The sequence below is a fragment of the Tachypleus tridentatus genome, chromosome 1 (assembly GCF_004210375.1).
Source record: "Tachypleus tridentatus isolate NWPU-2018 chromosome 1, ASM421037v1, whole genome shotgun sequence".
Lineage (NCBI taxonomy): Eukaryota > Metazoa > Arthropoda > Merostomata > Xiphosura > Limulidae > Tachypleus > Tachypleus tridentatus.
The window spans coordinates 175,499,429-175,523,764 of record NC_134825.1 but is presented as its reverse complement, the minus strand read 5'-3'; the positions used below and the strand labels follow the sequence as shown (position 1 = coordinate 175,523,764).

The 24,336-nt window shown below is 31.4% G+C and overlaps 1 protein-coding gene across 5 annotated transcripts; it reads right to left on the bottom strand.

Annotated features, from left to right (window-relative positions):
• Nucleotides 1-898: 898 nt before the first annotated feature.
• LOC143230677 (uncharacterized) lies at nucleotides 899-24,136 on the bottom strand. Of its 5 annotated transcripts, none has more exons than XM_076464664.1 (8): nucleotides 24,072-24,136; nucleotides 19,932-20,223; nucleotides 19,175-19,468; nucleotides 16,869-16,963; nucleotides 9,226-9,403; nucleotides 4,088-4,185; nucleotides 3,270-3,450; nucleotides 899-2,773 (listed from the first exon to the last, which is right to left on the bottom strand). In XM_076464664.1, the coding sequence occupies exons 5-8, from the start codon at nucleotides 9,290-9,292 to the stop codon at nucleotides 1,056-1,058; spliced, it is 2,064 nt and encodes a 687-aa protein (XP_076320779.1). In that variant the 5' UTR covers nucleotides 9,293-9,403; nucleotides 16,869-16,963; nucleotides 19,175-19,468; nucleotides 19,932-20,223; nucleotides 24,072-24,136; the 3' UTR covers nucleotides 899-1,055. The 5 variants fall into 5 exon arrangements, with proteins under 5 accessions (XP_076320779.1, XP_076320770.1, XP_076320761.1 ...); XM_076464655.1 differs by having other exon boundaries at nucleotides 19,932-20,243; nucleotides 23,654-24,121; XM_076464646.1 differs by having other exon boundaries at nucleotides 23,654-24,121.
• Between the last annotated feature and the right edge of the window lie 200 nt (nucleotides 24,137-24,336).

Below are 24,336 nucleotides of genomic sequence, written 5' to 3'. Positions count from 1 at the left end.
CCAAAATCCCTGCCACACACAAAACTTGTATACTTCATGTATGTTTTTATCTTTCCTCAGCATATCACCACTTTGATTTAAGAATTTCCCTGTAACTTTGTAAATTTTTATGTTTTAACGTGTTCATTACCTACACTTTCTTTACTAAACTACTACACAGTGTGTGTTAATAAATTTTCCATATTACTATTTATTTCAAATCCCAAACCTCACACTCTTCACCACAGCTACCCAACTGTGTTGTTTTTCATCAGTATATCTTAATTAGTTTTGGGTTATTACAAATTATTTACCAAGCACTACAAAACTGAATGGTTGTCCTCATTCTGTGTCACTTCATGTGTTCTAATGTCACTACACACATGTGCATATCTTCTCACGTAGGTTGACTTTTTTTTTTTTTTATCACAAACTACATAAGTGTATGGTTTCTTCCTAGTGTGAATTATCTCATGTCTTTATAAATGATTATTGCTTTGAAATGTTTATTACACAATAAACAACTTCATGGTTTGTCCCTGGTGTGTACTTCATCATGTTCTGTTACTTTATCATTTGTTACAAATCTCTTATTATACACAACTGAATGTTTTTTCACCAGCATGTTTCTTCTCATGTCTCTTAAAATGACTTTTATGTGCATATGATTTATCACAAACTATACAACTATAACATTTCTCTCTAGTTTGTTCTTTCTCTGTTGTTCTGACTGTTACTTACAAGTTATGATACACTATACAATTGTAGACTCTTTACAATATGTGTTGTCAGATGTACATTCAAACTGTTATTTGTTGAAAACTTTTATCATGCACTAAAATAACATGATTTGTGCTCAGTGCATTTTTAGGTGTACTTTTAAATATTGTCAGAAAATATTTTCCAACACACTACAGAGTTTACATTCCATATAAACTTTATTGTTCAACAGACAATTGCTTCAATATCCTTTATTACACACTACACAAATGTACAGGTTTTCTCCGATGTGTATTCTCATGTGTAATATGATTACTACTAATGTTCATTAAGATGATTTACTTGTAACTGTCTTATCAGAAACAACAAAACTGTAAGGTTTTATCCCAGTGTATTCTCTCATGTCGTTTTAATTCACCATTGTTAGGAAATTCTTCCTGGCACACCATACAAATATATCGTTTCTTCTTAGTATGTATTTTCGTGTGTACTTTTAAATTACTATTTGTTAAAAAATGTTTTCCACACACTAAGCACCTGTATGGTTTCTCCCCAGTATGTGTTCTCATATGTACATTTAAACTACTATTTGTTAAATATGTTTTCCCACACACTAAACAGCTGTATGGTTTCTCCCCAGTATGTGTTCTTAGATGTATTTTTAAATTGCTATTTTTAAAAAAATTTTTACCACACACTAAACAGCTGTGTGGTTTTTCCTCCGTATGTACTTTGTTGTGTTGTTTTAACAAACAGTTGCTTCGATATCCTTTGTTACACACAACACAAATATACGGTTTTTCTCCAGTGTGTAATCTCTCATGTATGTTAAGACTACTTTTAGTCTTAAATGTTTTATCACAATCTACACAACTGTATTCTTTTACTCCAGTGTGTACTCTCTCATGTAGTTTTAAATGACTTTTGTTTAGAAATCCTTTATGACAAACTACACAACTGTACGGTTTGTCTCCAGTATGCATTTTCTTATGTTTATTTAAACCACTATTTGTTAAAAAATGTTTCTCACAGAGTAAACAACTGTATAGTTTCTCCCCAGTATGTGTTCTCAGATGCATTTTCAAACCATTATTTGTTAAGCATGTTTTTCCACACTCTGAACAATTGTATGGTTTCTCTCTAGTATGTGTTCTCAAATGTATTTTTAAATTACTATTTGTTGAAAACGTTTTTCCACACTCTAAACAACTGTATGGTTTCTCCCCAGTATGTGTTCTCAGATGTACTTTTAAACTACTATTTGTTAAACATGTTTTTCCACACTCTGAACAACTATATGGTTTCTCCCCAGTATGTATTCTTAGATGTACTTTTAAATTACTATTTTTAAAAAATTTTTTACCACACACTGAACAACTGTATGGTTTCTCTCCAGTATGTGTTCTCAGATGTATTTTTAAATTACTATTTTTAAAAAATTTTTTACCACACACTAAACAGCTGTGTGGTTTTTCCTCCATATGTACTATGTTGTGTTGTTTTAGCAAACAGTTGCTTCGATATCCTTTATTACACACTACACAAATGTACGGTTTTTCTCCAGTGTGTATCCTCATATGTTCTCGTACGTATGAATTTGTGGAAAAATTTTTCCCGCACACTAAACATCTGTGTGGTTTCTCTCCAGTGTGTATTTTCTCATGTCTGTTAAGTTGGCTGTTACTTCTAAATGTCTTCCCACACACATTACAACTGTGTGGTTTATCCTGTACATGTATCCTCAGGTGTATTTTTAAATTACTCTTTGATACAACTTGTTTACCACACTCTTCACATCTGTACAGTTTCTTGTGTGACTTAACATTTAATTCTGGACTATGATTTTTTCCCAATTCTCTGTCACACACATTATTACTGCATGACATTGATTCAACATGGGAAATGTTAGATATTTTCTGGTTATTCACTCTCAACACTGTTTCATCAAATATATTATCACCACTTTGATTCAGTGACCTGTAATTTGTTGACTTTGAAACAAGAGATTTTGTCTTTACAATATAATGTCCAGGAAACTGTTTTCCAGAATAGTTGTTCAGGTATGGATTCAGATCTACAATCAAAAGATACATTTAAAGAAACACACTAATTAATTAATACAAATGTAGATATAACAACTTAGTTACTGAATCAGTAACTATGAGTATGGTTTAACACAGTGAATTTCACAAACCATTAAAAAGGTATATATACACCAAAACAGATCAAATCTGAATAATAAATAGTTATTATTTCATATCCCTTGAATAAAAGTTTTATTTCAAAGAAATGTGTCCACTGGTTTCATGGCAACTTAAATGCTGCACAAAAAATTCCAAAACAATAATTTATATATTTAAGTATGTTCAAGGTCATTGGAACAGTTAAAACATAAGCAATTGGTTGTTATAACTGAGAAAAAAAGCACACATATAACAGAGTATTTAGCAGATGAAATAATAAAAGTATGAACTGTAAATTATTAACATGATTTTAGTAACATCACTTTTATACTGATATGTCTACCCACCAGATGGTTAATGGGTACAGTTATTAATGTTTACACTCACCTGATAAACCTTCTAACTGAGAGTTAATTTGTTGTAACTCCTCTTTTGGTTCACATTTCAAACTCATAACATCATGTTGTGAACAATCAACAGTTTCATTATCACTCTCACTGAACATGGAAATAATGTCATCATTTGTTGAATCATCACTTTGTTCAGTTTTAACTGTGACATACATGTTCTAGAACAAAAAAGAATCAATAATGCAATTGAAACTGAATACAATTACTGCACATAAGCTCTCAAAACATACAAACTGTATTTTGATTTTGGAACCATGTTTGGTAAGCTGTCTTCATAAACTACAAAATATCTTCACTGGAAAACTGATTTAAATAACAAAAACACAAAAAGGGAAAACCATTCTTAATGGGTATTTGTGATCCCCTCTTGATTAAGAAGTCATATCAACCAGATCATCCAACACTAAAGTTTTAATTAAAGAAAGTATATCTGTTACAAGTGAACTCCAAACTTCAAATAACACAGCTTCACTACAATTAAATCTGTTCTAAATAATTTCTATAATATTGTTACACTTGTACAATATTGTTACACGTTACAATTTCCTATTCTTTCTTCTTTTTTATTTTTCAACTTACTTCACCCTTTTATTTTGTATTCTAATTACTTGTTACAAAACATTTGAACTTTATAAATTTTGTAATCACAGCTCAACATTTCTTTAAAATGTTAGCTATAAAATAACTATATTATCATCCTAAGATACCATACAACTTCAACATTACACATATTCTATAAAAAATATCTATTTTGTCTAATTAACAGAACCATAACAGTTATAAACCTATAGTTACCTCAGTATCACTGGTAACATCACACTTTTGTTCTTTTATTTTACAATCAAAGACAGTAAATGATGGTCCTTCTTCTGGGCTGGTAGCTCCTCTTTTAACTAGATGTGTGAAATAAATACTGTGAGATGACATTTTCTTTACTTTATTACAGTAACACCTTTCTCTCTTAACTTTTTTACAGAAATAACAAAATTTAATTATAATAAAGCAAATTGATAAATGATTATAAATAATTGTTATATTCTTTCTCCAAGTACAGTTTTTGAAACAAATTATTCTAACAATATATCTTATACGTACACTACTTATAATATATAGTGCTGGGTGTGAATACTAAATTCAACTTTTTAAATTAATGGAAAGGGAATCACACCAGATAAAATTACATTGCAAGTAAACTACACCCAAACCCAAAGTCACCAGGTATTGACATCCAAATGGGGTAGAAAAGAAGATCACATTGGTGGTAAGTGAACCATAATCCCAAACCCAGTCTTCTGGTGGAGTTAGAAAAGTGGATAGTGCCATTTTCACCTCAAGTTCGTCAGACCAAGGGGGATTTCACATTCACTGATCTATGAACAGGACACGTGATAGTGATACGAGAAAATGTTTGACCAATCTAGAAACCATCATCTGGTATCATAAAGATGTCTTTGTGATGTAAACTATCCTGCTCAAAACCAAACTGACAAGAACCATTCCCACTGCAATAACATTCTTGGAATAATAAAATCAAGAGATGGAATTAGAGGAAAAACCATAATGATCTGCAAGTACCATCAAGGTAACCAACAACATGGATGGAGGAACAAGTGTAATTGAGTAAGGAAATAAAGACACCTGTAACACATGTATGAGGTCTTCTGCTGATTGGATCATCAATAAATCCAAAACACACATACTGAGAACTGACACCAATGTGGAAATAAAATGAGGGATTCAATTCAATGAGGTAAACTGGAATTTTATATCTCATTCCAATGATTTATATTGCACAGCATGTCATCTATTCTGGTAGAAACTCAGTACCCAACTCTCAACTGAATAGTTTTGTTACCAACTTTGTACATCGTATAATCACGTATTTTACATTATCATGTCCAGGAGAATGTTTCCGTGGCCCAGTACCCGAGCGGCTTGGAATTGAAAAGTGGTAAGGGTTCTCATAGTCCACTGGAAATGGGGAAAAAGTGTGGTGAAGAGTCTGAAGGTACACCACCATCTAAGTCAGTGCAACAGATGACCACAAAAATTCTATTTTGAAAATTAGCCCACACGTAACTGATTGAATTTAAGGCATCAGAGGGATGGGTAGCTATTCAATTCGACTTCACCCATGGGTGAGTATGGTTGAGAACAGGCACATTATGAAATAAAACATCTTGTGAAACACCCTATCCCAGTTGTGTATGTGTGTGTCTTGTGCCATGGAAAGTATAATTAAGTCATTATAGCCTCACAGTGCCTTTTTGACTAGTTTTTCAAGACAGGTGCCACTCATGAACAGGATCCATAAAAAATAAAGGGGATGTGCCCCTAAATATTAAGCAAACTGATAAATGATGTTATCAGAAGAGGATGTTAGAAGCCTCAGTAAATGCCAGGTAAAGAAACAAAACCCCCCAACTTCAGCAAGTTCAGAGGCTATAAAACTGAATTATGAAGATAGCCATAAAAAATATTTATCGACAGTCGAATAGAGGAGTTTCATTGAGTAATTTGAGTCTTCCTTTGCTCAAAAACTTCAGATGAGTATGAAATGCTGTTTATTTTTCCAAAGGACAAGTATCTCAGTGTGTAAATATCAATCCCTGTTCACTAAAAGGTATTTTACCCATTCACAGTTTTACTGAAAAGTGAAGTGTGGCAATAAGCAAATGATGGTACCCCATTAAGGAAGAATTACCAACTGTAAACAGAGAATGAGAGATGAAGTATCCAGTGGACAATAGTGTTGAAATGCAGGGAAAAGAGAAGGTGATTTATTGAAGTAAAAGCACAAGGAACTGATGACAAGAAGAGAGACCAGTCAAATCACAATTCAAACTGAAAGAAGTGGTGTAATGGAAGAAAATGGGAAAAGGATCTAATGGAAAGAAGCCTTGAAAGCAATGAAGCATCTCACAGCATGTACTGGACATAGAGAGTAATCTGAATCTAAATAAGAATAAGAAGAGAGTAAGAAATGGAAAATCCAAAAGAATATACTACATGAGCCCCTAAACTGCAGGTTAACAAAGTTGATTTAGAACAAAAAAAGAGCTGAAACAACTGAGAAAGCCAGACCAATGTCAGCCAGGAAATATCAACCTCAAACATTTTAACCAAAGTAACATGGATGAACAAACATTTTGGGAAAAAGATGGATGGAATGGGAAAAACTAACATTTTAAACTGGATGTAATCGTGTATGAATGTTTCAATCACAAGGGTAAGTGAATGATGAATCAGACCAAAAACAAGAGGTAACTCATAAATGTTGAAATACAGCCTACCAACTTTGTTAAGATATTATACTAATATGGTTTTCGAATAATTTGATTGTTAGTATTATTACCTGTAGTTATTTGGATTCTATCATATAAATTATATTACACTGATTAATACTCAGATGCAAGTTCAAAACTAGGCTTAACTATATCGTTTGTCCTATACCTTTTGCTCAGGGTGACTATTGATCTTTGTTACTTTATAATTAGTAATAATTCATTTCATTGGTATATCATTCACTAGTTTAACTGTAGTGTTTTTCATCCATACGTCATGTCTCGTATATATGTTACTGTTAATGCACACTCAGTTAATTTTATAAAATAATATGTATTTCACTTTTGTTATAATCCATCTTTTATATTTTTCACATTCACTTTGTGTGTGTAGAACCCTTGAGCTGGTATCCTCATAAAATACTTCTGCAAAAATTGTACATACTTAACATTTTGTTATAATTTTTATTTTAGAGTTCAGTAATATCTTTTGTCTTGCACTGCTTGATTAGGCTTAACAAGTGACTGTTATTTTTGGTTTTCCTGTGGTTCAACTTACAAAGAAAATAAGCTAAATATCTTGTTCTCTTCAGCACAAAACATCTTATACATAGATGTATATCACTACACAGTTTCTGAACCTTCACATGCAACACATCAAGTATTTTATTTTTCTCATTCTTTATAACACACACCTTTTACCATTAATTTTGTTTGTGAGGGCCCAAGGGGTTAGAGTCCACCCATTCTGCTTACAGTACTGTTCTCCTTTGTCTGACAAAACCTGAATCCATTTAAAATGATCCTGATTTTGTCAGTATTCCTCCATCTAATTGTGAATTGCCCTTTAGACCTTTACTGCAGAATATGCTAGGCCTATCTCAATTTCAAAATGCATTCCCCTTTTTCTACCAACACTGTTTCCTGATGATCTTTTTTGTCTCTCATTTTTCACCCTTATCCAGGCTTTACCTCTGTAATAAGGCAGATTTTCTTCTTCACTTTATCAGTTGGATTCCTGTTAATCCTATACATTTTACTCCCTACCTAGTTTTTCAGTTTCACTTTATCCTACTAACTCTCCCTACAGTTAATGTTTATCTCCCACTTCCTTTCTTAGGAGTTCCACTTATATTTAGTGGTTTTGTGGAATACCTCCATCCTCCATGATGTAACATTTGCATTATTTAGTTCTTTAATTCCAAGAGTGGCTTCCTTGCTTTAACGATCTTCTTGGGTGGGGCACTGCTGTTTGTTCACCACATTTGCTAATACAGGTGTACAGACAGTCATTTTTTTCTTCAATGGTCCTTTTTTTTTAGCTACTCCTGTACATTAAGCATCACTTGGGGGTATTCCACATGATAAACAACTGTATTTTTTCTGTCATTGTGTACATTCTCACATCTGTTAAAGTGACCTTTGGTCCTAAATTTATTCCCACACACTTTACAATTGTATGGTTTCTCTTATATAGTAGCAATGTATCCTTAAAGCAAACTAGGAGGAAACCAAAGAATGTTAACATGGTAACAAGGTAGTATAAATGTAACAAAACTGATCAAGTTTAAACCCAATGAAAAAAACTTGTTAATGTAATGTCAAGGATAAATATTGAGGAAATACATGTGTTTATGGGAATCTGCAGTGGACAGAGGAGAAGTGATATCCTAATACTGGTGAAGGGCTATTTTTACATGAATGATTTCATCACACACTAATGCAGTTCTTGTCATATCTTGTGACAAAGGAGAAACAGCTCCAGATAAGTGACATACATAAGATACCAACAGTATACTTACAAAGATTAACTACTGTATACAGTTATAACCTTCTGGTTTCACAAGAAACCACTGAAAGCTTAGCTGAAATATTAGGGAGTGAGTGAGTAAACTTCAACATCCCAAGAAGGGCTGAAAGGTTAAAAAACCAAGTCATACCAAAAACATTATCAGTGAGGCCTGCAGTAAGTGAAGTAAGAGGTACCTTAATGAATATGATACTGAGGATGTTAGTAAGAGTCAAATACCTAAAATACATGTAAATATTTTGTTGAATCCAGAAATACCTTATTAAATGAATTTATAAATAACTTCCCAATGAAAGGTATTTTCTGTAGACAGTGGAATACTTAAATAAAACAGTTTAATTCTATACTTCTCAGGTGGGCAGTAAATAAATCAGAGGACAAGTTAGACACAATGAGAGAAAACATTGTATTTCTCACATATGAGGAGAATGAGAATCTTTAAGAATATAAAACTTACATAATATTAAAATGTCATTCATTTCTCACATTTTGATTTCAAATATATTAATATACAATTTTAATAAAGTAGTTTAGCTAAATGTCTTGATATTCATTTGACATGACAGTAGTAAAGGGGTTTAAAAAACAAAGCTTGTCTAAAGTGTCAATAGAATGATAAGAAGGTTTTATATTAACTTAAAGTACTTGTGTCCAGGAACATCACCAAGCATATCTAACATAACTATTTATATATCTTAGAGACAATGTGTGTTTCAAACTTAATTCCATAAAAACTATACCCTATTAACATTATTTAAAACAATGTACTATCACCACTTTTATACCATTACGTCACCAACAAGTGGTTAATGAATATAGTTATTGAAGGTTACACTCACCTGATAAACCTTCTAACTCACAGTTAATTTGTTGAAACTCCTCTTTTGGTTCACTTTTCAAACTCATAACATCATGTTGTGAACAATCAACAGTTTCATTATCACTCTCACTGAACTTGGAAATAATGTTATCCTTTGTTGAATTACTTGGTTCAGTTTTAACTTTGACAACTGTGTTCTAGAACAACAATCAATAATAACTAATGTTAATAACAACAATCAATAATAACTAATGTTGTCAACAACAACAATCAATAATAACTAATGTTGTCAATACACTGAAAATATTTACTTGTAAACCATAAGCCACAACTGGTATTTTTGCTACAGAGTCATGTTTGCTAAGTTTCCGTAATACACTAAATGATACCTGCAGTACAAAACTTATTTACGTAACAAATACAACTAAAGTCAGTAGCTAGCGTTTTATATTGTAAACTTTTTACTTTGACAGATTTGTTATAAAACAAGAAGTGATCAATAATAACTGATGTTACATAATATAAATAAACAGTATAAACAGTATGTCAGTATAACCACAAACATATTACACATATAACAGTATAACCATAGGTATACTGGACATAGTAATAAACACATGTACATTAGATATAACGTGAAAGTCTAAATACAGTATTCAGACACATGGTAAAAACAGCAACCACTCTGTCTTGGTTAAGAATTTCAAAGTCCAATAGATACTAGATACAATGTGACAGTATTACCATAGATACTTTAGAAACATGACAGTATAACCACTGATACTTTAGAAACATCACAGTTCAGCTATAGGTATATTAAATGTTATACAGTATTACCAAAGATAATAGATACAATGTGACAGTATTACAATAGATACTTTAGAAACATGACAGTATGGGGTCAGTCCATGTCAAATCATCCAGGGGGCTGCAGGTGACCCCCTCAGAATGCCTTGAAAAAATTTACATGTGCTCATCTACTCATATAATGAAAAATTACCAAAGATTAGATCAATATCTCTAATATTTTCTAATTTACAGCTCTGTAAAATTGAGTTGTTTTTTTTTATTTTTGGTGATTCAATTTTCGGGCAACTTTGGCTGCTTGAAGCTGCAAGAGTAATGGTGGTAGAAGGCTGAAATTTGCTACACTGAGTGAATTAATTTCACAGAATTCAAAAATCGTCTTAAACCAAGTTTATCTCTCTTAGGATTTGCATGGTGAGGCAGTAAAGTAACCTAAAAACCCAAAATTCTAAAAAAACATTGGTTTATGTAATAAGTCATAAGACTTAATATGATACAAAGCTGTATTTTGTTTTCTAATTTCCTATAACATATCAGTTGATAAATCAGCAATTGTTGTAATTAAAAGTCTATTAGATCTCTTGTTAAAAACTTCAGTTGCATGCAACTTTTTATGATTTACATAAAAATAGCCCTACTTCAGGCCACAGTTTGACCATGTCACCAGTTATTCAGGCTTTTCAGATTTTACCATATATTCTTACATCTCTCAATATGATCTACAAATAAAAATCAGGATGGTGTTCAACAAACTTTTTGAGTTATAATATTTTAAAGTATTCTCTAACCATACGTTTTTCATGTAAAACAAATTCAGTTCAGGTGTGTTACTGTGTGCAAATATATCTATACAATTTTGAAAAATACCTGTCAGAACATTATGAATCACACTGAAATATTCTAACCAGCCTTTCACAATGTTAAATAATGAAGTTGTAAGAAATAAGAAAGAATTTATTCATTTCTGAACAAGTTTATTGGCATAACTAGTTAGATCACATGGCAATGCAAATATATTGTGTATGCATTACAGTTATGCAGATATGGCTGAGTGTAAGATTCATAATATAATAAATACAAAGGTAAATCAGACACAGTGCTACAACAGGGGATAACTGAGAAAGATTATAGTCACACCAAACTTCAATAATTGTGACAATGAAATGTTTCAAAAACTGCTTTGGTAATAAATTAGCCTTAACATCATCAAATAATCATTGCTTTGTTCAGACATCATGAAAAAATTTCTGAAATTCGAGTTTGATTATGTTGAGATCACTTTGACTTAAAATATAGTGGCGAGCACTACTGCTTTTCACAGTAGGTGCACTTATCAGACAAAGAATATGTTGGAAAGGAATCCAGCTTTCATCTTTATGTGACCTTGCAGGCCATGAGAACAGTTCGTTTCTTGATATCTTCACAAATGACACCAACACATCTGAATGTTCATCTGATCTATCTGTTATGTTTCCCACATACCTTTCATGATTGTATATGCATGTGACATATGTCCCTGTCTGATAATTGTCATTGTTATCATTAGACTCTATTTGAGCTTCTGCAGCATCACTTTCACTGCTACTACCAACAGTTACAACTGTGTACACATCATCACCTTCTCATACAAAATTTGTTGGTAGAATAAAGCTATGATGTGACCTAATACCTGCCACAGTTTTACATTTTTCACAGTGCTCAAGCAGACCAAACTTTACACAATTCTGCAGGACTAATTCCTGATTAACAAGAAAGAACTGTGGTCCTTTGCCCAATGGTACATACCAGAGACACTTAAATTTTGATAATTTATTGTTTTAAACAACCCTGAATTTTTTGAAGTTCATGTTCAGAGATGTAAGAATATATGGTAAATGCTGATTAGAATATTTCAATGGGATTCATAAATTACTTATGAATTGTATGGATATATCTGCACACAGTAACACACCTGAACTGAAGTGTTTTTTTTCTCAAATAAGCAACATATGGTCACAGGATACTTTAAAAAATTATAACTCAAAAAGTAGGTTGAACACCATCCTGATGTTTTTGTAGATCATATTCAGAAATGTAAGAATATATGGTAAAAATTGAAAAGGCTGAATAACAGGTGACATGGTCAAACTGTGACCTGAAGTAGGGCCATTTTTAGCTAAATCATAAAAAGTTATATGCAACTACATTTTTTTTACAGGAGACCAAATAGACTTTTAATTACAACAATTGCTGATTTATCAACTGATATGTTATAGGAATTTAGAAAACAAAATTCAATTTTGTATCATATTAAGTCTTACAGATATGGCTTATTACATAAACCAATGTTTTTCACAATTTTGGGTTTTCAGGTGATTTTTAGCCTCACTGTGCAAATTCTAAGAAAGATCAACTTGGTTTCAAACCATTTTTGAATTCTGTGAGATTATTTCAGCCTTCTACCACCATTATTCTTGCAGCTTTAAGCAGCCAAACTTGCCCAAAAATGAATTTGCCAATAACAAAAAATGAACTAAACTTTACAGGGCTGTAAATCAGAAACTATTAGAGATATTAATCTAATATTTGGTAATTTTTCATTGTATAGGTAGATGTGCACATGTGAATTTTTTCAAGGTATTCTGAGGGGGTCACCCAGAAAATCTTCCAAAATCAAGATGATTTGACATGGAATGACCCTATAGGGATATTAAATGTATTACAGTATAACCAAAGATACTAGATACAATGTAACAGTATAACCATAGCTACTTTAGAAACATGACATTAGAAAAAAACACAGATATGTTAACTTCCTCTGCACAGGTTCAATCAATTTGACCAACTATGTGACCTTTTTCAAATTTGTATAAAGTCTTTATAGATTTGATTCTACAAGTTTTTGATATAGTGTGTGTATATTTATGAAATATGGCAGCATTTCAGTAAACACTAAGTTTTTCATATCTATAGTGAAGAATTTTTAACAAACCAGAAAAGATCTGTTCTTAAACACATCAGGTGTTTGTTTCAAATCATCACTTGAAACTGATTTTTATGTAAAGAGAAATAACACCTTTATTCATCTCAAAAATCATAAATTTCTTTAATGTAATCTCTAAAATTTCTTAAATACATTTCAAATGTTTGTTTTCAGAAGAATTTTATATCTTATTTGTTATTTTATTCCACCCTAACTCTATACAAGGTTGGTAAATTTGACTGACCTTATAACCTTGACCCAAAAAATCTAAACAAATCTACATTACTCTTTCTAGAAAGACTTCAAATGTAACATGAAACTACAATCATTTATCTCAAGTAGCTATACACTTGTAACAATATACATCTAGTTAGAAATTTATGTTTAACTAATATTCTCACCAATGTAAGTTGTAAATCACATGGAGAACATGTAGATTACATTACACTATCAAATTACATTATCCACAAGCTAGTCCTAGCTGCTTGCATAGTAAAATATTTTTACTATATTATTATTATTGATTTTACCAAATCTAACTATAATTAACCTAAGAAAACTCTATTTTTACACTTTATATACTTTACTAAAAATAAATAAAAAATGAACATGAAAAATGAAGAATAAAGTAGTAACCCAAGAACTATTTTTTTCTTGCTATTGACCATCAATGATAGTTTACCCAATTTTTTTTATAATATTGATAGCAGTCCATTAAATGATTTGTATTTAATTAAATATTGTGCCAAAGAAGTAATGGACTAATGACATAAAAAAAAGCAGACAATGTCCTCCAACAATCTGAAATTTTCCTGGCCTTCTTACAGTGCAAAAAAAGAGCCATTACAAATTCATTCAAACAAGAGGTTTTGATTCCCACAGGAATCAGAGTTCTATTATAAGAGAAATTAATGTTCATTTGTTCAGAACACAACATTACACATCATATGACAGATGAAAACCTTGAATTTCTATTGGTTGTAGGAACTATGAGAGAGAACTGTTACTAAATCCTGAAAGAGACAATATGACAGATAAATGTGGCAGGAGGAGTGATATTTCTACTTGACGCCTCTGTAACTACACAAAATTGAAGGCTATAAAATTATGGTTTCTCAAAACAATGACAATTCTGTAGTTAGTAATTTTTGTTTCATTCCATACTTTTTCAAGGTGTGGTGGACAAAATGGAGATCAGAAGGTAATTAGAGAAAAGGAGAATTCAAGATACTTTATAATATTGCCCCATAAAAGTAAGAATTTAAAACCGATGTTTTATTAACATATGGATTATTAACAAAGATTTTATACTGTACTAATTGGTATAACACAAACAAAGTATTTTAATAAAATATTAAATGTGAGACACCAAAACCTTGTGTCACGGGCAGTAAAGGATACTACTGGCAAGAGGGTTAAACATAACATGATAGTATAATGGTAGGAACTTTAGAAACATGACAGAATAAAAATAGGTACATTAGACATATTGTAAGAGTATAACCATAGGTACATCAGGTGAAGCACTTAACTTCAATAAGTCACCATGAAAATGTTCAGACTGGATGCCACAGTTCCTCGTTATTTATAGAGCACAAGAAAAGACCCAAAATGAAGAAAGCAGTTCTTGCCATATGTCATTCTTATATGATGTGTCACTTGGGATGATATTTAAATCAACTCAAAAAGTAACAATCAGTGTTTGATATTTGTCTACTGTACACAAGTAACAATCACTATTTGAAATCTATCTAATGTAAAGAAGTAACAATCAGTGTTTGATATCTATCGAATGTAGAGAAGTAACAATCAGTGTTTGATATCTATCTACTGTAGAGAAGTAACAATCAGTGTTTGATATCTATCTACTGTAGAGAAGTAACAATCAGTGTTTGATATCTGTCTAATGTAGAGAAGTAACAATCAGTGTTTGATATCTATCTAATGTAGAGACGTAACAATCAATGTTAATTGATATCTATCTTCTGTAGAGAAGTAACAATCAGTGTTTGATATCTATCTACTGTAGAGAAGTAACAATCAGTGTTTGATATCTTTCAACTGTTGAGAAGTAACAATCAGTGTTTGATATCTATCTACTGTAGAGAAGTAACATTCAGTGTTTGATATCTATCTATGGTAGAGAAGTAACAATCAGTGTTTGATATCTATCTAATGTAGAGAAGTAACAATCAGTGTTAATGGATATCTATCTAATGAAGAGAAGTAACAATCAGTGTTTGATATCTGTCTAATGTAGAGAAGTAACAATCAGTGTTTGATATCTACCTACTGTAGAGAAGTAACAATCAATGTTAATTGATATCTATCTACTGTAGAGAAGTAACAATTAGTGTTAATGGATATCTATGTACTGTAAAAAAGTAACAATTAGTGTTAATGGATATCTATCCACTGTAGAGAAGTAACATTCAGTGTTTGATATCTATCTACTGTAGAGAAGTAACATTCAGCGTTTGATATTTTCTATGTAGATGAGTACAAGAATTGATTGTTCATTTTTAAGAAAGAAGGTTTCATAGTAAAGTAACAAGTTTTTAGTACAATAAAAATTTATTATCCACAAGTTGAGTTACAAGTGATACAATGGTAACCATTCAAGATACAAAACCTATTGAGGTCTATAGAGCTGTTACCTACTCCTGTATGTTCCACGATTGTCCATATAAATACACATAGTGGCTGTAATTTCACTTACACTGGGAAATCTAAACACCATTTTCACCTCAGAACACATTAAAAACAACCACCACCTCATGACAGCATAGTTCAGGTATATTAGATATAACAAAAAAGTTGAAAGTACAACAATAGATACAATATGATAGTATGAGGAGAAAATATCAGACACAACATAATATAAATACTGGTACATGAGATTACTTGTGACAATACAAATACAGTTATATTAGATATAATGTGACAATATAAATACAGGTACATGAGATTACTTGTGACAATCCAAATACAATTATATTAGATAAAATGTGACAATATAAATACAGGTATATGAGATATAACAGCATAACAGAAGATACATTAGATGGGACGAGATGGCATAACCACAGGTATAGTAGACATAGCGTGGCAATGTAACCATACATATGTCAGACATACCATGACAGCATAAAGATAAAGATACATAAATAAAACTTAACAGTAAAAATCACAGGTACATTAGATATAACACAATAATACAAACACAGCCACTGAAGATAAAATGTGACATTATAAACACAGTTTTAACACAAATTGTGAAAATAACAACCATCACCATCTTAATTATGAATATTAAATACTTAATTAAAGAATGTTTATCTGTTAAGAATGAACTACCAAATTTAATAAATTATAACACAACTTAACTGTAATTAAGTCTGTTGTGAATAACTTTTATAATATTGTTACACATGTTGCACTTTATTATCAATTTTTTATTTGACTTCATCCTTTTATTCTGCATTTATATCTTATTAATTTGTCTAATTAACAGAACCACAACAGTTATAAACCTACAGTTACCTCAGTATCATTTATATCTTATTAATTTGTCTAATTAACAGAACCACAACAGTTATGAACCTACAGTTACCTCAGTATCATATATATCTTATTAATTTGTCTAATTAACAGAACCACAACAGTTATAAACCTACAGTTACCTCAGTATCATTTATATCTTATTAATTTGTCTAATTAACAGAACCACAACAGTTATAAACCTACAGTTACCTCAGTATCATTTATATCTTATTAATTTGTCTAATTAACAGAACCACAACAGTTATAAACCTACAGTTACCTCAGTATCATTTATATCTTATTAATTTGTCTAATTAACAGAACCACAACAGTTATAAACCTACAGTTACCTCAATAACATCACTAACGTCACACTTTTCTTCTATTTTACAACCAAAGACAGTAGATGAAGGTCCTGCTTCTGGGCTGGTGATTTTTATTATTGCTAGAGGTGTAAAATAAATTTTTTGTTATATCTTAAAATAACTTTCTGATATCACTACATCATACCAATAACTCACTCTGAGTTGACATCTTTTTTATTACAGTAACACCTCTCTTAACTTGACCGTTTTACAGAAATAACAAAATTTAATTATAATAAAGAAAACTGATAAATGATTATAAATAATTGTGTTATATTCTTCCTTCAAGTGTAGTTTTTTATGTACTAATAATTCACAAATGAATAATATTACTTAATGTGTACTAATTATAATATGTAGTATGGGATGCCAATAAATTAATGCACTTTTTAGATGAATGTGATAACAGTATGTGAAGAACATTATGGAGGTAGAAGATACAGTCACTCTCATATTTAATTGACTGTTAAAAATGCAATGAATAATTCTGTGATGTATTTTGAGCCACAAACATTGAAATTAGCTCCTGCTAAAAATTTGTTGCACGTCAGCACAGACAGCCTAAAAGCATGACTAAATACAACAAAGTTATAAATTACGCTTGTATATTATCTAAGTTTTAGTGTATTAGTTTCAAACAATTATCTTCTCTGTCACCTAATAAAATTATATTTGTAAACATTTTGGACCAACTTGAATTTAAAATAATCTGGACATTTTGTGACTGGTAATTTTCTAATATTGACCAGTGATGACCATATAAACATGCAGTAATCCTCTAATCATATTATGGAAGTCAAATAAATTGACAATTAAATAATGAAAACATGTTTAACTGTCACTGATAATTATTTTATTGTTTTTATTTAAAATATACATTAAGCTTAGAATTACAAATAATTATATAACCATTCAGCCAACTTATTTGTGTAGGATAAAAACAAACAAATAATTTCAGTCATCAGAATATTTAGCCATCACTTACTGTACATATAAAACTACATTTATTTAATTTGATAACAATCTGATTTACTTTATATCACACAGCATAGTATAAAACCTTTGTCAAACTGAAAATATGAATAATAGCAATGTGTTAGTTTCTCAGTAAAAAATTCCAAATGATTACTGCACTAAAATAACTGAACATTGAAAATAACAGTTACTTAACAAAGTTAATAAACTTTATTATTCAAAAATATCCTAATCAATGAAAGTTTAAAAAACATGACTTGTTTTATACTTGTATTGTACCTACAAAAATAACATCTTTAATGTAAAATTGGGTATTCAAATTTATAAGATAAAGTTTTGTAATTCTCTTAAAGTAAAGAATATTACCATGTTGATAAACAGCTAACTTTCTGAATGCTACATATTTCATGTCAGAAAACAAATTTCAGTGTCACAAAAACTGGATATAACCAGTACTTTCAACCATCTCTAACATAGATACATTTATTCTTCTGTTATGTTTTGTTATAGAGGTTTTGCATGAACCTATTAGTGTCACGTGACCACAACGAGGTTTGTAAACATACCACCATATTGGGTGGCAAGTGTCCCTCATGACTGAACGAGTTAACAACTGCTGTATTCAGTACTATTCACATGTAAATGGCTGCCGCTGGCTTTTCATCACTTGTAGCACACCTGACAGGTGCTGATAAGGCCAGGTATGAGGAAAACGTGAAGGAACTGGGTGTAGGAGACCATTATATGCTCCCATGCGTGTATTTACGCCAGTAATATCCAGCCAAGACAACGTTGCTCAGAGTCAGACTGTTGCCGGAGTAGATCTGCCAAATATTACATATGGTGACATTTATATATATTTGATAAACAGGACTTCCACCTATACAAATGAAAGTCTAAAAGGTTACAAAAGCCTTGATGCGTACAAGTACTTTGTGGCAGGATATGTACAGAATGTCGAGATAACCAGGGCAACGTCGGATAAAGTCATCATTACAGCAAAGGTTTGTACATCATGCTATATTACATACATGTATCATGTACTCTGTATGATAGATTTAACTACATTTTAGACAAAGACTAGATACTGAAGTAAAGTAGGGCCCCCATTTTAATAAATGGTTCAATATTATTGTACTACATGTGTACTGACTGTTGTCAAAGCTCTAGCCTAGAAGCACTTCTATACATGTTTGTATAATATTAAGACACCTAATTGTCTAGGCTGTTTCAAAATTTAATTTTTGATTTATGATTAATTTTTGGTAAGGAATCAATATATAGATAAAAAATAGTACAAGTAGACATAGACATACATGTCTCAGTTGTATATTACGATGTACACAAGTCAAAATTATCACATGTAGCTTCAAGTTCATCAGCAGAATCAGTACAGCTGCTATCAGTGGCAGCAGATTCTATGAAAGCAAGTTCAAGCAGCCCAGCAGCAGCTTCATGTCTCTTTTGTTGTTCTTTTTTCCTTTTGGTCACATCTTTCCTGTTTTCATATTTACACAATTCAGCAGCTTTCCTTCTCTTCAGGGGAGAACGTGTAAAATGAAATATGGAAGGTACATAGTCCGGTGATAGGGGATTATCACTCTTCGTCCCTGAAACCGAGTACAATAATTTAGTTAAGATATAGATCTACAGGCATCATCAGATAATATTTATACATATAACAGATACACTGTACACTTTTAACTGAATATATATATATATATATATACACAACTGAATATGCTAAACATTGTTTAAGAACTGAATGTACAGCCAACAAAGTAATTATTTGCACACTTTTTAATCTTGTGCCAGTTGTGGTTTTCTGATGAATCACTTAAATTGGTCCTTTAAGAGATATTAACATTTTGTCTTAATGTGCAAATGGCTATATAACCTATTCATCATGAATGATATTGTTCCTTCAGTAAATTTACTATTCAGTTATTTAAAAGTAAAAGAAAAGTGTGCAAAAACATTTCTTTGACTGGTGCTGCAGTGTGCTCTGCTGTACATATATCATGCATGTAAGTTTCAATTTATTCAGCCTGGCTATAGATGAATTATACATACCTGACACAAAATGTTTACTACAAAGTCTGGTGTGCTCTGTGGGTGTCCAGTTTTTCCTATTGACAGCTGCAATCCATCGTCTTCTTCGGTCGGGATCTTTAGGAAATCTGTGGTATGACACATTTTCCACCCGTCCATGACGATTTGAACAGTTATATGCACAACACGAGTGTACCATCACACACTTTTGACTATAAATCACCCTTGTATTGGAATATAAACATGCCGAGCGTGCCACCCATCATAGCGGTCAGCAGTAACTAGGTCAAGAGTGACATCACATGCAAAACCTCTATAGTTGGTGTGGAAGTGCTAACAATTAGTAAACAGTTGCATGATAAAAGATAAATGGTTAAATATTGCTCACAAAAGATGTATTTATTCATTTTAACAGTTCAGGCTACCACGCTTCCTTACAACCCACACTAGTCTACCGAGGGTTTAAATGTTACAATTTTCTTTTTCTGAAACTGTATTTCTGATAGGTACTCACCATCTCACATGAACAGCTATTATCATTTAGTGCTGTCCTCTATATGCAATTTGTTTCACATGCTAGAAGTTCTAAGTTTATAAATATCCCCAAAAACAATTTGGTTGAGCTGCATGTTGTGTGCAAATCATGTTACAACAACCTTCCACAAACAGAAGCATTCTATCAAAATATAGCTTAGAGTTTAGGCAGAAAATGAAAGCACTGGTTTTGCACGTGGAGGAAGGGTTGGAAATGTGAAAGTACCTACATAAAATTACATTTTCAGTAGAGGAAAATTATAGCTTATAAGATACATTACCTTTTCTCACATAAATAGCTGAAATGCCATTGGGTAGGTTGAGAGACTGGTAAGTGGCAAAAAAAAAGCATCGGAAGGACACCCTGAAAGTTTAGAGCAGATACTCACAGTACAAGGTAATATGTGGGAGGCCACACCACTTCTGTACCATGTGTGTAATGAAATGTCACAGACATGGACAGAAACTGAGAGGAGCAAATCCAAAAGGATTAATGTGAATCTCGTGATATCGGAATCTCAATCACACAGAGCAAATCAATGTGAGACTAGAAGGTTGTGCCTCTAGGTGTGAAATGGCTAGTGTGTGACAGACTATACAAGGCAAGTGAACTATTGTACCAGACAAGAAACATGAAAAAAATATGCAAAGTCCAAAGAGACAAACAAACAACAACAAAAAAAAAAAACTGAATGTTGCAGTACAGATACCCCTGCTGACACTAAACTTACAGGATTACACCCCCACCCCCACCAAAACATGCCAGTATCATCACTCAAAAGAGGCAAAACATCACAGCGTGAAATAAAAATAAAACATCTGGTAAGAGAGAAAACAGCAGCAAAACATGTCCAGAAAGGACTTACATAGGTCTTACCTGAGAAGGCCAATTCATTATCAGTGAAAACAAACACACATCTCAAACAAGTTATGCAGTTTAAAGAGGAAAGCAAGTAGTAATAGTGGAAGAAAGTTTGACAGATCCTAGATCCAGGGGTCATAAAAATTAATTGGAAGTATAAATTATAGGTCATTATGAAACTAAGTTGTGATATTGTAAAGTTAAGTGACTGGACCTTGACAATGAAAAATTTAGTATGTAGTATTTGTTGCATAAACAATATATTTAATATAATTTATGATTTACTAGTAAGATGAATGATAGGTAAGCCTGAAATTAAAAGACACATGGTAAGTTTAAACTAACATTGTAGTACCGAATATTGATTAAAACCCCAAATATTGATAAAAAACCCATAACATCACTAGAAGTAGGTACAAATTTAACTAAACATATGTTATTCAAACCAAATAACTATAAATAATAATCTCAGTAGCAAAATATTAAAAAATCTATAACAGTAAAACAATTTATCCATCCAAAGTCTGTGGACTCAAATATGTGGTCCACCAAATTCAATGTCCATCCAATGAAAATCAACTTGCGTTATGATCAATCTTCAAATGGATTAAAGCTCACAATTCTTAAGTTGAATGTTGCCACCTGAAGCCCAGGTAGTTGTGGTGGAAATAAATGTAAACATTTTCAAAGCAGACACAATCTTCAACGGAAAAAAAAATTAAAAGGAAGAGCAACAACATTAAAAGTTCCACAGAAACAAACAGGAATTATCTCAAATATGTACGATATTAAAATAACACTTAGGAATAGAGCACAAACAAAAATATGTCTTGACAATAATACTGCCAAACAAGAATAGAGGGTTTATTGGAATCAAACATACGGAGTAGCATTAGTGGAGAGTTGTCACACGATAATTTGCATCCAAGACACAGTTAAACCATTTTGATCTTGGGGTACATGGGAACTCAAGGCTTGTGACATGCAAGACAAATTTTGTATACAGAGGGCAGCACTAGATGAAAATAGCTGATATGAATGGAGACAGTGAATCTTATCAGAATTTATATTGTGAGGTTTAAACTATAAACTATGTACTGTAACAAACACAGACAGCAATATATTTGTAAAGTCTGCAATACTGTCTTACTTTACAATTTTTATAGTGTGAAGGAGAAGGAAAACATTAATTAAGAAAATACAGGACAAAATAAATGCAAATAAAAGGTAAATAAATAAACTTGCAAAAACAGAATTCCACATGTGCATTAAAATTATAGGAAGGACAAGTTTACATTTAGTTTATATGGGAAAAGACTGTCAAACTTAAAACTTGTTCAGTTTTCAAGGTGTTAACTCTTGATGATACCTACAGATTCATACTTTAGAACACTAGAGAAATTAATCAATCTTCTGTACAAGAGCCCTAACAACTATCAAGAATTAGTGACTACCTCATCCAACAGGTGTCACACCAGAAGAAAGTATTACAAGTACCAGAGCAGAAAACAGAGGAATGAAGAGACATTGGTCAAACTTGCAAGGATTTAGAATGGATTACCCAATCAACTTACTTGCATGTTCCATGTGAAAACAGATTCATTGGCACATTATCAAGTTAAATATGCAGTAATACATAATGACACAAATACTAGATTGAAGATGTACATCTTTGAATGAAGCTCTTCATTCAGAAATAAACACTGAATATATTAAACCTACAGATAAACAACTAAAAGCACCAAGTTATGGGATTAGATCTGATAGTACCAGAACATAACTAGTTAAATGGAATATAAGCTGAAATCAATCACCAAAATGATGTAATTATTGTTTATTACTACAGTAGTATTCAGTACTTTAAAATAAAAGCTGGTTGTTATGAAAAAATTTTAAAAGAACACTAGCTCCCATCTTTACAATGAAAGTATTTCCACTTCTTATTGTTATAAAAGGATTTTTTATAACAATGTTTGACTTTTAAAACCAATGTGTTGGTTAAGTCAACATATTATATTCTTTAATAATATAGCTCGATGTTTACTCTTCACTAAAATAAATTATGACTGTTTACCAGAAACACTTCTTCTCATGATGGTCAAATGACCAACGTTATATCTAATGTAGCACTTTGTGGTGTTACAGTAAGTGTAAATACAAATTACTGGAATTCTGTGTTAGGAATTAACAATTTGTACTTTTGACACTTATTGATAATAAAAGTATTATTTGTAATGCAATTTACTGAAATTATTATAATATAGCTAATGTCAATCCACACAGTATAGTAAATTTTTAAGATATTTAAGTTTTATAAAGAGTTCAAATCCTAAGTATTTCAACTTACTATATAAGGGCATTTTTCTTCCTTTCATTTTTTTGAAGCTCGATTTCTAAAGCAGCATTCTTCTTGTCAGAAATGTGTTCAGGTTTCATATTCAACTTTTTCAAGACTTTGCTATTTTCACCATCTTCTTATATGTTACTTAACGTTTGTATTAACTTCTCTCAAGAAACAAATTACTTATCCTTACTTTTCCAAAAATATATCTGACGCTGACAGAATATCGAAACTATCAAATTCATCATAGATTAATTACTTTGTTTCATGAATCACATTTAAACTCAAAGGTTTAAAATTTTTCAAAATTATGTACTAATTTAAAGGCACGTTTTTATGTGGTTACAATATTTTAATATATCTGACTTGCTTTCACATTCGAATGTATTTTGTAATATAAATAACAAAGCACACTGCTACTAACCGCTCTCATTTGCTGCCAAATCTGATCTTTCCTCAAAATACCAGCGGGAAAACGTGAATTCGTTTAGGAAAGTTTAAAAAGTCGCTAGGTGTCTCTATATTCTAAAGACGTATAAAATGCTTAAAAGTCTGTAAAGAATTCAATGGAGCATTAAAAAAAAGATCTCTCTATAATTCTATAAATAATACAGAACGGATATTTTTTGGTTACAATGAGAAGGTACTCCTGAAACAACACATTACACAATGTATTTCAGGACGGCTGA